The sequence below is a fragment of the Chiloscyllium plagiosum genome, chromosome 39, assembly GCF_004010195.1.
Source record: "Chiloscyllium plagiosum isolate BGI_BamShark_2017 chromosome 39, ASM401019v2, whole genome shotgun sequence".
Classification (NCBI taxonomy): domain Eukaryota; kingdom Metazoa; phylum Chordata; class Chondrichthyes; order Orectolobiformes; family Hemiscylliidae; genus Chiloscyllium; species Chiloscyllium plagiosum.
In genome coordinates, this window is record NC_057748.1 from 23,119,031 (window position 1) to 23,133,781 (window position 14,751).

At 42.2% G+C, this 14,751-nt stretch overlaps 1 protein-coding gene across 1 annotated transcript; it reads left to right on the forward strand.

The window, feature by feature from the left end:
• Positions 1-1,131: 1,131 nt before the first annotated feature.
• LOC122541988 (gastrula zinc finger protein XlCGF71.1-like) lies at positions 1,132-4,322 on the forward strand. Its single transcript, XM_043679282.1, has 2 exons — positions 1,132-1,228; positions 2,831-4,322. Exon 2 carries the CDS (start codon positions 2,864-2,866, stop codon positions 3,545-3,547), a length of 684 nt encoding a protein of 227 aa, XP_043535217.1. The 5' UTR covers positions 1,132-1,228; positions 2,831-2,863; the 3' UTR covers positions 3,548-4,322.
• The last annotated feature ends 10,429 nt before the right edge of the window (positions 4,323-14,751 follow it).

Here is a 14,751-nt window from a genome sequence, read left to right on the forward strand (position 1 = left end):
CCTGATATAACTCTAACCAACGGTGTTTGCCCTCTGATTCTCTTTGATCCCAGCTTGGCCAGGGCTCCCTGATGTCACACTCAGTCAAATCCGGCCTGGATGTCAAGAGCTGTCGCTCCCATCTCACTTCTAGAATTCAGCTGTTTTGTCCATGTTTTGACAAGGGTTGTAATAATGTTAGGAGTTAAGTGGCCCTGGTAGAACCCAAACTGAGTGTAACAGAGCAGGTTGTTGCTAAGCAGGGGCTGTTTGATAGCACTGCTGATGACACCTTCCATCTCTTTACTAATGATTGAGAGGAGATAGATAGGGTGGAAATTGGTAGGATTGGATTTGTTCTGCTTTTTGCGTACAGGACATATCTGGGCAATTTTCCATGATTTTTGAGATTAGATTAGATTCCCTACCGTGTGGAAACAGGCCCTTCGGCCCAACAATCCATACCGACCCTCCGAAGAGTAACCCACCCAGACCCATTTCCCTCTGACTAATGCACCTAACACTATGGGCAATTTAGCATGGACAATTCACCTGACCTGCACATCTTTGGACTGTGGGAGGAAACCCACGCAGACACGGGGAGAATGTACAAACTCCACACAGAGAGTCGCCAGAGGCTGGAATCGAACCTTGGACCCTGATGCTGTGAGGCAGCTGTGCCAACAGAAAATAACTAAAAAGAATAGAGTGGAGTGATGGGTGTCTTGACGGGATGCTGATTGCTGGTGTAACGCTGAGATGCATTATGATGATGTAATGTTGGCGTGTAGTCTGAGGGTGAAATGGACAGATGTGTGCGGATGTGAAATCCTGGATGTGGCGTAGTAGTGGAATACGCCTGCGCAGTAATGGGATGACTTAATGTATCAATGGCGGGCAATAGTCCCAGAATGCCCTGCGTCGCTAAAACCTCTCTATCTGGGCGGAGGCTTTCCGCAGAGGGACAAAGGCGGTGGCAGGAGCAGCGACAGAGAAGGTGAGATCGGCCGGTAGCTGAGGTTTCCAATGAAAAAGCATGGGGTCTCTATCAGGCCGCGGCTCTGAATCCGACGTAACACTCACTGAGGGAGGCCGAGACTTTGTTTTGGCGCCCCTTTCATACATGGAGAAGTCGGCTGTGTAAAAGTGGAGTCCGAGGTTTCGGCCAGGCCTTCGGGAGATCGACACAGAACAGCTGGACCTGGGACCAGTTACCCCAGAGTGGGGTATCTGCCTCAGAGTGGGCAATGTGAGAAGGAGTTTCTCCATACTGGGGTATCTGAGGGACATTTACCCCAGAGTGGGATATCTGAGGGAGGTTTGCCCCAGAGTGGGATATCTAAGGGAGATTTACCCCAGAGTGGGATATCTGAGGGAGATTTACCCCAGAGTGGGATATCTGAGGGAGATTTACCACAGAGTGGGATATCTGAGGGAGATTTACCCCAGAGTGGGATATCTGAGGGAGATTTACCCCAGAGTGGGATATCTGAGGGAGGTTTACCTCCGAGTGAGATATCTGAGGGAGATTTACCCCAGAGTGAGATATCTGAGGGAGATTTACCCCAGAGTGGGGTATCTGAAGGATATTTACCCCAGAGTGGGATATCTGAGGGAGGTTTGCCCCAGAGTGGGATATCTGAGGGAGGTTTGCCCCAGAGTGGGATATCTGAGGGAGATTTACCCCAGAGTGGGATATCTGAGGGAGATTTACCCCAGAGTGAGATATCTGAGGGAGATTTACCCCAGAGTGAGATATCTGAGGGAGGTTTACCTCCGAGTGAGATATCTGAGGGAGGTTTACCTCCGAGTGAGATATCTGAGGGAGGTTTACCTCCGAGTGAGATATCTGAGGGAGGTTTACCTCCGAGTGAGATATCTGAGGGAGGATTACCTCCGAGTGAGATATCTGAGGGAGATTTACCCCAGAGTGAGATATCTGAGGGAGATTTAACCCAGAGTGAGATATCTGAGGGAGATTTGTCCCAGAGTGAGATATCTGAGGGAGATTTGTCCCAGAGTGAGCTATCTGGGGGAGATTTACCCCAGATTGAGATATCTGAGGAAGATTTACCCCAGAGTGAGATATCTGAGGGAGATTTACCCCAGAGAGAGATATCTGGGGAAGATTTTACCCCAGAGGAGATATCTGGGGGAGATTTTACCCCAGATTGAGATATCTGGGGGAGATTTACCTCCGGGTGAGACATCTGAGGGAGGTATAGCCCCGAGTGGGACATCGGGGGGAGGTTTAGCCCCGAGTGGGATATCGGAGGGAGGTTTAGCCCCGAGTGGGTTATTTGGGGGAGGTTTAGCCCCGAGTGGGATATCTGGGGGAGGATTAGCCCTAAAATATTGAATTCGGGGCATAATGAGATGTTTGCTGATGACTGCAAATCACTGAATATTTAACAAGATAGACTAAATAGATTTTTTGAAGTTAAAGGTGTTGAGGGATATGGGGAAAGAGAGCAGGAGTCTGGTGCTGAGCTAGCGGATCAGCTATGATCATGCTGAATGATGGAATGGACTGAATGGGGCTGACTAGCTTATTCTTGCTTCTATTTTATATGACTATGTGAAGTGACTAGATCCCTTTGTCTGTCAACATCATACATAAATATATATAAATCATCATCTATAATATATATAAATATGATGTCGCACTGACTTTGATGGTATTCTAGAAATTGATTCATGTTGTCTATGATTGCAGTTAATTTTAAATGTAACTTGTAGCACAACATTAGTCAATTCTTTTCAGTAATTGTGCTGAGTAGTGATTTACTTATTATCACTATTTTTTTTGCTCTCTCAGTGCCTTTTCACTGGTTCTCACGTTATCAAATAGGTCATTCTTTTTGAACGTCCTGGTGAAGTGGAGATGAATGTGCAGACATGCGACGTTTCCCCGCTGGGAGAATGTGGATCGCCTTCACAGGGTCAGGCTCCTTCAGACCCCCAGAAACAAAACCGGTACCGGTGTTCAGTGTGTGGAAAGGGTTTTACTTACCCGTCGCATTTGGAGGTGCATTTCCGAGTTCATACTGGGGAGAGGCCATTTGAATGTCCTGTGTGTCAGAAGGGATTTTTCAAAGTTACTTACCTAACACGACACCAGCGCATTCATACAGGCGATAAGCCATTTCAATGCAGTTTGTGTGACAAGCGATTTTATCGGTCCTTTGAAGTAACAAGGCATCAGCGGACACACGGTGGAGAGAAACCATTTGAATGTCATGTGTGTAAAAGGCGATTTTATACATCTGGTAACATGGTGCAGCATTTGCGAGTTCACACTGGAGAGAAACCCTTTCAGTGTACTCTGTGTAAAATGCGATTCTCCAGATCCAGCAACTTGATTGAGCATCTGCGCACGCACACTACTGAGAAACCGTTTGAATGTGCCTTATGCAAAAAATTGTTTCGAAACTCTGGTGGACTTGCAAAACACCAGTATTTGCATAGTGGCTTGAAACCGTTTCAGTGTCAGGTATGTGGAAAGGGCTTTGTGCAACAGACTCATTTGATCAAGCATCAAAGTTCTCACAATCAAGAAAAGATCTGAAACCAATGGCACACGGAAAGGAAATGCATAGTTAACACAAATCGTATATTAATATTCATTGGCATACAAAAAAAGGCTGACTGACCTGAATGAAGTTGGAAAGACACACACATTGAAATGCATGTGCATACACTGATGAACACATAAATTGGATAAAGACTAATGCACTTACAGCACGCATTGATACTGTCACAAAGACATACGCAGCATTTAAAATTATGGGGAAGGGTTGGACTTGGGGGAATTTGATTTGACTGGGAGGTACATTCAGGAATATTGCAGAATGTAGAGAAGGCCATTCTGCTGTTTGTGTGCCAGGTCTTTGGTAGTTCCATCCAATCAGTCTCTGCACATTATTAGCCAGACCTTTCCCCCATTATTTTATGCTTCTTTTGAGAAGGACAATCTCGTTAGTATTTTTGATTTGCATTTTAGGATTTTAAAGCTATGCAGTTTAACCTTACTCGTCGATATGGGGATTATATCAATGATATGTGCGTGTTGCAGCTGAAGCTAGCATTTATTGTTCATCCTGGTTGCCTTGAAGGTGGTGGTGAACCCACCATCTTTCAGTCCTAGTTCTGTTTTCATAAGTTTTATTAGACCACTTCAGAGGAGAATTGAAGTTCAGTCATATTTCTGAAGTCATTTGGGCTATATTTGAAATTATAGTTATGAACCTGGCTGATATTTTTGCATCATCGTTAGCCATGGATGAGGTCCTGGAAGACTGGAGGGTAGCAAATGGTGCCATTATTCAAGAAGGGCTGCAAAGAAAATCCTGGGAAGTATAGACCAGTAAGCATATCATCTGTGTGGGTAAGTTACTTGAAGAATCTGAGGGATAAAATATACATGCATTTGTTAGATTAGGAGTAGTCAGCATGGCTTTGTAAGTAGGAGATTATGTCTCTCAAATGTGTTAAGAGTTCTTTGATGAAGTAACCAGGAAGGTTGCCGAGGGCTGGGCTGTAGGGGTAGTCTATGTGGAGTCAAAAAGTGTGGCGCAGGAAAAATGCAGCAGGTCAGGAAACATCCGAAGAGCAAGAGAGTCAATGTTTCAGGCATAAGCTCTTCATCAGAATGTCCTGCTCCTGGGATGCTGCATGACCTGCTGTGCTTTTCCAGTGCCACACTTTTTGACTCTGACTCTCCAGCATCTGCAGTCCTCACTTTCTGCTGGTAGACTGTATAGATTTCAATAAGGCCTTTGATAAGTTCTACGTGGTATGCTGCTGTGGAAGGTGAGATCATAGGGAATCTGTGGCGAGCTGGCAAATTGAACACCAGCTTGGCTTAATGGTAAGAAGCAGAGGGTAGTAGTGGAAGGATACTTGTAGGACTGCAGGCTTGTGAAGAGGGGTTGGTGCTGAGCCCATTATTATTTTTTATCAATATTCATGATTTGAATGAGAATGTACAAATCACGATTAGTAAGTTTGCTGATGACACTAAAATAAGCAGTATTGTGGGCAGTGAGGAAGGTTATCAGAAATTGCAGCAGGACCTTGATCAGCTGGGGAAGTGGGCAGAGAAATGGCAAATGGAGTTTAATGTAGGTAAGTGTGAGGTCTTGCATTTTAGAAAGTCAAATCAAGATAGGAGTTTCATGGTGAACTGTAGGGCTTTAAGGAATGTAGTGGAACAGAGGGACCTTGGAGTTGAGGTTCACAGTTCTCTGAAATGGGAGTCACAGGTAGACAGGTCAGTGAAGAAGGCTTTTGGCACATTGACCTTCATCAGTCCGGGCATTGAGTGTAGAAGTTGGGAAGATATGTTGCAGTTATACAGGACAATGGTGAGGTTGCATTTGGAGTATTGTATTTAGTTTTGGTCACCTTGCTATAGGAGCGATGTTATTAAACAGGAAAGAGTGCAGAAGAGATTTACATGGATGTTGCCTGGACTCAATTGTCTCAGTTGTAGGGAGCGGTTGGACAAGCTAGGACTTGTTTTCTTTAGAGCTTAGGAAACTGAGGGGGGATGTTGTAGAGGTGTAGAAGATTGTGAGAGGCATGGAGAGGGTAAATGCACTCAGTCGACTTCCTAAGATTGGGGAATTGACGACAACTGGGCATCAGTTGAAGTTTAGAGGGGAAAGAAGAAAAGGTAACCTGAGAGGCAACCTTTTACACAGAGATGGAATGAGCTGTCAGCGGAAGTGTTTGAGGCGGGTATATTTCAAAGGTATTTGGACAATACATGGATAGGAAAGATTTAGAAGGATATGGACCAAGTGCAGGGAAATGGGGTTAGCATGAATGGATATTTTGGTCAGCATGAAAACGTTTAGGCCAAAGGGCCTGTCTCCCTGCTGTAGGACTCCAACCAGCTGGCTTTTATAAATGACAGTCCAGTAGCTTAATGCTCTCAATTATTGATGCTGATTTGCAATGAAGGTGCTAAAGCACAGTTAATGTTACTGTGATCTCTGTGTCAAAAAGATTATGCAATCGATTTCTATTCCAGACCAGATAGTCCTTACAAAAGAATGAAGGAGTGTCATAGAGTCATAGAGGTGTACAGCATGGAGACAGACCCTTCAGTCCATTTTGTCCATGCTTCCCAAATATCCTAACCTAATCTAGTCCCATTTTCTAGCATTTGGCCCATATCCCTCCAGACCCTTCCTATTCATATACCCATCTAGATGCCTCTTAAATGTTGCAATTGTACAAGCCTCCACCACTTCCTCTGGCAGCTCATTCCATACACTCACCACTCTCTACATGAAAAAGTTGCCCCTTAGGTCCCTTTTGTATCTTTCCCCTCTCATCCTAAACCTATGCTCTCTAGTTCTGGACTCCCCACCCCAGGGCGTATAGATTAGATTAGATTACAGTGTGGAAACAGGCCCTTCGGCCCAACAAGTTCACACCGACCCGCTGAAGCGCAACCCACCCATACCCCTACATTTATCCCTTATCTAACACTACGGGCAATTTAGCCTGGCCAATTCACCTGACCTACACATCTTTGGACTGTGGCAGGAAACCGGAGCACCCGGAGGAAACCCACGCAGACACGGGGAGAATGTGCAAACTCCACACAGTCAGTCGCCTGAGGTGGGAATTGAATCCGGGTCTCTGGCGCTGTGAGGCAGCAGTGCTAACCACTGTGCCACCGTGCTGCCCACAAACATACTTTGTCTGTTTTTCCTATCCATGTCCCTCATGATTTTATAAACCTCTATAAGGACACCTCAACCTCCGACGCTCCAGGGAAAACAGCCCCAGCCTGTTCTACCTCTCCCTATAGCTCAAATCCTCCAATCCTGTCAATATCCTTGTAAGTCTTTACTGAACCCTTTCAAGTTTCACAACATCCTTCCGATAGGAAGGAGACCAGAATTGCACACAATATTCCAAAAGTGGCCTAATCAACATCCTGTACAGCTGCAACATGACCTCCCAACTCCTGTACTCAATATGCTGACCGATAAAGGAAAGCATACCAAACGTCATCTTCTCTATACTTTAAACCTGCGACTCTACTTTCAAGGAGTTATGAACCAGCACTCCATGGTGTCTTTGTTCAGCAACACTCCGTAGGACCTTTCCATTATGTGTACAAGTCGTGCTAAGATTTGCTTTTCTAAAATGCAGCACCTCACATTTATCTCAATTAAACTAAATATACCTCCTATGTTCACATCCAAATCATTTATATTGATCCAGCACTGATCCTTGTGGCACTCTACTAGTCACAGGCTACCAGTCTGAAAAGCAACTTGCACCCTCTGTCTTCTGCCTTCGAGCCAGTTCTGTATCCAGATGGCTAGCTCGCTTTGTATTCCATGCAATGTAACCTTGCTAACCAGTCTCCCAAGGGAAACCTTATCGAACATCTTACTGAAGCCCTTATAGATCACCTTATTGGGATTGTATTATAGAACCCCTAATAGTCAGTGGGAAATTAAGAAACAAATTTGTAAGGAGATCTCAGTTATCTGTAAGAATAACAGGGTGGTTATGGTAAGGGATTTTAACTTTCCAAATGTAGACTGGGACTGCCATAGTGTTAAGGGTTTAGATGGAGAGGAATTTGTTAAGTGTGTACAAGAAAATTTTCTGATTCAGTATGTGGATGTACCTACTAGAGAAGGTGCAAAACTTGACCTACTCTTGGGAAATAAGGCAGGGCAGGTGTCAGTGGGGGAGCACTTTGGGGCCAGCGACCATAATTCTATTAGTTTAAAATAGTGATGGAAAAGTATAGACGAGATCTAAAAGTTGATATTCTAAATTGGAGAAAGGCCAATTTTTCAGTATTAGGCAAGAACTTTCTAAAGCTGATTGGGGGCAGATGTTTGCAGCTGGAAAATGGGAAGCCTTCAGAAATGAGAAAATGAGTACAGAGACAGTATATTCCTGTTAGGGTAAAAGGAAAGGCTGGTAGGTGTAGGGAATGCTGGATGATGAGAGAAATTGAGGGTTTGGTTAAGAAAAAGAAGGAAGCCTATATTGCAGGATAACCCATGTTTTGATATGCCTGCTTGGATGAATGACTTTATTTTAAAAAGTGGCTTGCAGGGGAATAATCTCTGATAAACATTGACCAAGATACCAACTGGTCATTATTAACAAACCAGATTAACTGTTTGTAGTTGTTTTCTCTACCTAATTTGGCTGTCTTTTCCCTCGATTACAGTTTTTCAAAAACACTTAATTAGTTTTGAACTTGTTTAGGATATTCTGAACTCTTAAAAGGCAAACTTCCAGACTGAAGTGGGATTTAAATTCTCAGATTGCAGATGTGAGATTTGAACTCGAAATTTCCTGGATTGCTAGTCCAGGAACATGACTACATCACATTTATCTTAATCAACTGTACAGTTATATCATCAACAGGAAATGTGTTTTGTTTGTTTCTATCCATCTGTCACAATTCAGCACAAGGCAAATTTCTTAAGTTTTCCTTTGTTAAATAAAACTTTAATCAGAAAGGCAAACTTTGACGATTAACAGAAATTTCAACAGTGCTGCATATTGACTATAACTTTTGACAAATATTATCAACCAAAGCAGACAACAGAAAGAACAACCAAACATTTGTCTTTAGTTATTAAAAATCAGAGACTTAATTTTTATTTAATTGTAATTAAACTTTGTAAGCTGCATGTTCACCTGAATCACCAGGAACTCTATACAAATGATCTAACATAAGTTGCTTTCTGCGTGTACTCTAAAATACATTAGTTATATATATATATTAATCTGTATTACTATTTTTAAACCTGTATGAAGAAAAGAAAGTTGTCATGTGGAATGTGCCTCCCTCCCTGAAGTGGTGTGATTGGTCTTTGGAGGGGGGGAGGTTTGTGCTTTACATGTGCTTTCTCTCACCCTTCTGCATCCAACTCCATCTTTCCCAAAACATATCTTTCTATTTCTTTGTATGTTTAGCTAGATTTCTCATAAATGCATTATGTAATCCTACTCAATTATTCCTTTTAGTAGCAAATTTCACATTCTAACCATATTCTGGTTAAAGAAGTTTTCCCTGCGTTTTATATTGGATTTATTAGTGACTATCTTGTTATTATGATTGAATAAAAGCAAAGTACTGAAAAAAAGTGGGATTGGATTCAAAACATTAACACTGTTTCTCTCTCCACAGATATTGCCAGAGCTGCAGAGTTTTTCCAACATTTTCTGTTTGTTATTATTATTATTATTATTATTATTATTATTATTATTGGAGACATTTCCTCCACAATTACACTGTTAAACCTTTTCATAATCCTGAAGATCTGACTGTCCTCACCCCTAAATCTATTTCTGATAGAACGCTAGTCTGACCAATCTTTTCTAATACTGTCTCAGACCTGATATCGTCTCAGTTCTGATTTCATGCTGATAAATATTTTTTGGCATCCTTCTGTAGCTTAGATTTGACTGCTGCTGGTTCTTTGAACAAGATAACCTCTAGTCCTACTCTCCTCTGCTTTCTGTTGACCTGCAATTTTTTTGTAGTTAGCACTGCTGCCCCACAGCACCAGAACTCTAAGTTCAGTTCCTGCCCTGGGTGGGTAACTGTTTGTATATTCTCCCCATGTCTGCGTGGATTTCCTCTGGGTGCTCGGTTTCCTCCACACTCCAAAGATGTGCAGGTTAGGTGGTTTGGCTGTACTAAATTACCCATAGTGTCCAGCGATTTGCGGGCTACAATTAGCCATGAGAACTGCAAGGTTACAGGGATTGGGTGGGATGCTGTTTGGAGGGTTAGTGTGGACTTTGTGGGTTGGATGGCCTATTTCTGCACTGGGGATTCTGTGATCTTATATACAGAGGAACCCCAATTATCCAAATATCAATTATCTGAAATCGGATTATCCGCAGGGGATCTCAAGGTGTTCATAGAAATATTATGTCAGAGCTGTTTCAGACCAGATCGCGTCATTTGTTTACAGGTGCAATGATTAAATGGGGTGGGGGTGGTTGGGGTTGGGGGCTGGGCGGGGTTGGAAGTGGACAGTGGATGCAGGCAGGGTTGAGGGCGGGCAGGAGGTGGGGGCGGGCGGTATGCCAGGACTCTCACGCTGTGAGCTGCTGCCTAGTGTCCTGAACGGGAAGCAGACTCCACAGAAAACTCAGTGCTCCAGAGGAAATCAATTAACCGAATAATCAATTATCCGAAGGAAATAGTGCCCGCCCATCTCGTTCGGATAATCAAGGTTCCTCTGTAATCAATTCTTTTTTTGGAAGCTTGTATTGAATCTGCTTCTCCACAGTGCATTTGTAACAACATTCTACTTAATGGCTTTTTGCCATCTCATCTCGGGTTTTGCCAATGGTCTTAAATGTGTGCCCTCTCATTTGTGAAGCTATCTATGGTGGGAAATAGTTTCTCCTTACTCACTCTATCAAAACCCTCCATGTCTATCCTTTTATTAATACGAAAGCGAGACTTATGCATCATACTTACATGTATAACCAAACCATGATTGTATGCAAGTTTAACATCCCTTCTACAAAGAACAGTACGGTGCAGGACAGGAACAGACTCTTTGGTTCGAAAACCTGAAATACTGAATAAAGGATCAATACTGGGACCTCTGTTGTTTGGAATATATACATGATTTGGATGAAACTGTAAGTGATCTGATGAGTAATTTTGCAGAAGACATGGAAATTGGTGGGGTTGTAGATGGTGAAGGTTGTCAAGGATATAGCAGAATATAGATCATTTGGAAAGTTGAGTGGAGAATTTAGTCTGCACCAGTGTGAGATGCATTTTGAAAGGTCGAATTCAAGAGGACTGTACTGTGCAGGATATGCTGAAAATGGTAAGACCCTTGAAGTATTAACATAGAAAGGGATCTTGTGATGCAAGTCCATAGCTCCCTGAAAGTGGCAAGACCATTGGATAAGGTGGTAAAAAGGGTGTGTGGCATGCTTTCTTTTATTTGGGAATCGAGTATAAAAGTTGGTAAGTCATGTTACAGCTGTATACAATTTTAGTTTAGCCATATTTTGGACTATTATGTGTAGTTCTGGTCACCACACATTTGGAATGATGTGGAAGCTTTGGAGAGAGTGCAAAAGAAGTTTAACAAGATATTGCCTAGTTTGGCGTGTATTAGCTATAAAGAGAATTTGGATAAATGTGGTTTGTTTCCATTAGCGTGTCGAAGGCTGTGGGCGACCAGATAGAAGTATATAATTGGATATAGTGGATGGTTGGAGTTTTTTTTTCCCAGGGTGGAAATGTCCAATTCTAGGGGAATAGATTTAGGTGTGAGGGAGAAAGTTTAAAGTAGTTATGCCTGGCAAGTTTTTGTACACAGTAGTGGTAGATGCCTGGAATGTGCTGCCAGTGGAGGTAGTAGAAGCAGAAAGGTTAGCAAAGTTTAAGAAGCATTTAGACAGACACATGAGCATACAGGGAATAGAGAGAGACAAACCATGTGCAGACAAATGGAATTAGTTTGGAATGCTAGTTTGGTGGGTCACAGAGCCTGTTTCTGAGCTGTACTGTTCTGTGTTCTCTATTCTTAACAGACTGCTCACAAACCTCCAGACACAGGGGCAGTCCTCCACAACTACTCTCCTTTCTCTATGACCAAGCCAATTTTGAATTCCAACTCACTTTTGATCCTCTGTGACTTAGTCAGTCTGATAAACCTTCATTGCACTCCCTTCAGATCCAGATGCTCTTTCTCAAAGAAGCAGGTCAACATTTCACAGAATACTTCTGATGTGTTGCATCAGAAGGGGCTTTACCTGAACTGGAGTGGGGCGAGTGTTCTAGGAAAACAGTCCCTAGAGAGGAAAGAAGGCCTTCAACCATGTTTGACTAATTTTGGCAGTACCAGTGAGGGCAAAAGAGAGAAGATGGCGAAAGGGAAAAGAAAGTGAAGGAAGCCTTGATGGTTGACAGTGAACAAACAAATGGTTGCCTCTCAAAGGGCAGGGTTAAATTTGCTTTTGTCAATGCACAGACTATAGTGAACAAAATTAGGGAACGAGAACCAGAAATTGCTTGATGAGGATATGACAAACTAGCATTGACAGAAACATATCTCAAGCTAAAACAGGACTGGACAATTAATATCCCATAAGGTTTTTAGTAGAAACAGGGTGGATAAAAAAAAGTGTTGCAGTCTTGATCAAAGATAGTATCATTGCCCTTGAACAAGATGCAGTTCCTGAATTAGAATCTATGTGATTTGAGGTGAGAAACAGGAAGGGAATGGTGACTTTGTTGGGTAGTTAATCTAGACCATCAGATAGTGGTGAGCATGGGTATGCCAATTATGGACAACTAGGATTGTGATTATTGGTGATTTCAATTACCCTAGAGTAGACGGGGATAAGGGTGGGACACAGAAGGGGAGAAATTCCTGCAATATGTGTAGGAGAATGCAGTCTTACTAGGGCGGAAGCTGTACCAGGAACCTGATCTTGGGGAATGAGGCAAGCCAAATGCAGAACGTGCAGAGTGGAGAAACATTTGGGTAATAGTTATCATAATATAACAAGATACAATATTAAGTTGGAAAAGGATTAAAATCAGTGAAGGATTAAAATCCTAAACTGAAGAAGGGCACATTTTAGGAGTCTGAATTTGAACTGGAACAGATTGATTAGAAACATATTTTGGTGGATTAAACAGTAGATAAAAAATAGGAGACTTTCAAAAGAAAGATAACTGGGGGGAAATGTAGGTCCATAACAGTGAAAAATAAATACGGGATATCCAAAACTAGAGTGACTAAGATGAAGGGTATTGACGAGAAAATAAGGAAGCACATGGGATTAGTGTAGTTTGGTGTTTCTTGGTCACGATAGACATGGAGGGCTGAAGGGCCTGTTTCTATGCTTATACCACTATGACTCTATATGATGCGTACCAGAATAATAATGGCAGTAGAAATAAAGAGTATCTTAAATGCAGGAGACAGGCTAAGGCTGAAATCAAGAAGGCTAAGAGCAAGCATGGGGAAAGGAAGGTGAACTGTGCTAAAACAAACAGTAAAATGTTTTTCAAACATGTTCTTAGTAAAACATTAGCAGAAAATGGAGTGGGGCCTATATAAAAAAAAGTAAATTGCTCACTGAAGCAAAAGAAATGGCAAGAGGTAGTACATGAATAATATACTTCTGTCTTTGCCAAATTAGAAGATACTGACAATTGTCCAGTATAGTGATAGATAAAGAAGAGGTGCTAAAAATCCTGACAGCACTCAAGGTAGAGAACATCCAGGCCCAAATGGGATGCATTCTGGATTGCTGACAGAGGTAAGGGAGTAAATCGTAGAGACATTAACAGAAGTTTTCCAAGATCTCTCTGAACACAGGATTAGTCCAGGGGAACTGGAGCATTGCAAGTGTGATACCATTGTTTAGGAAAGGGGAAAAAGATAATCCAGCAACTGTCAGCTTGATATCAATAGTAGGAAAACTGTCGGAGGCCTTGATACAGGATAAATGTACACTTAAGAGAAAAATAAGTTAATACTAAACAGTCAACATGGTATTATTAAGGGCAGGTCATGCCTGACAAATCTTTGCCAGTTCTTTGATGAGGTGACGCAGGCAGTAGAGGAGGGTAGTACTGTGCTTGTGTATATTTGGACTTTCAGAAAGCATTTGATATGGAGCCACATGGCAGGCTGGTGAGCAAATTAGAAATGTTTTGGGATTGATAGGTCCTTGGCAGTTTGGATTAGAAGTTGGTTGGCTAAAATATAGGAAACAGAAGATAGGTGGAGATGGGCATTTCTCAGACTGGATACAAGTTGAAAGTGGTGCTTTCCAGGAATTGTTGTTGGGACCCTTGCTTTTTCTGATTTATATAAACAACTTGGAGGTGAGTGTTGAGGACAAAATCTTCAAATTTGCAGATAATACTAAACTGGTGCGCATAATGAATTGTGAGGATGACTCTGAGCGACTTCAGAGGGATATTAACAAGTTGACAAGATGAGAAGACACTTGACAGATTAATTTCAATGCAGAAAAATGTGAGGTAATACATGTCAGTGGAAGATACATGGCGATACAATACAGGCTCAATGATACAGCTTTGAGGGGACTACAGGAGCAGACAGGCTTCGGGGTTCAAGAGCTTAATTCTCCAAAGGTGGCCAGGCAAGTTGAAACAGTTATTAAGAAGGCTTATAGGTTTACAAATAAAGGCATAGAGGATAAAAGCAAGGAACTTAAGCTGCACAGATCATTGATCATTCAGTTCTGGGTACATTTTAAGAAAAGATGTCAAAACTCTGGAGAGAATGCAAAGGAGATTTATTAGCATGACTTTGAGAAGGATTTTGTGTACAAGGCAAGATTAGAGAAATTGAGCCTATTTTCTTCAGAGCACAGGTGACCTGATTAAGGTGTTCAAAATTATGAACAATTTTTACAGGATAAAGAAGCATATTCTGTTTCCACTGGTTGATATGTTACTAACTAGGGGTTACAGTTACAAGATTAGCAGTAGCAGGGTTAGGAATGAGATATGTCTTAACTCCGAGAGTTGTTAGGATTTGGAATGTGCTGCCCTGGGAGAGTGGTGAAGGTGGATTTCATCAGATGTTTCAAAGAGTGGTGTATTTTTTATGTTTGGAAATGATGAGTTTAGAGGGATATAGAGATAGGGCTGAAGAATGGGACTCGCTGGGTTGTCCAGGAACCAGTATAGATAAGATGGGTCAAATGGCCTCTTTCTGTACTGTAAAATTCTATGATTCCATGGTG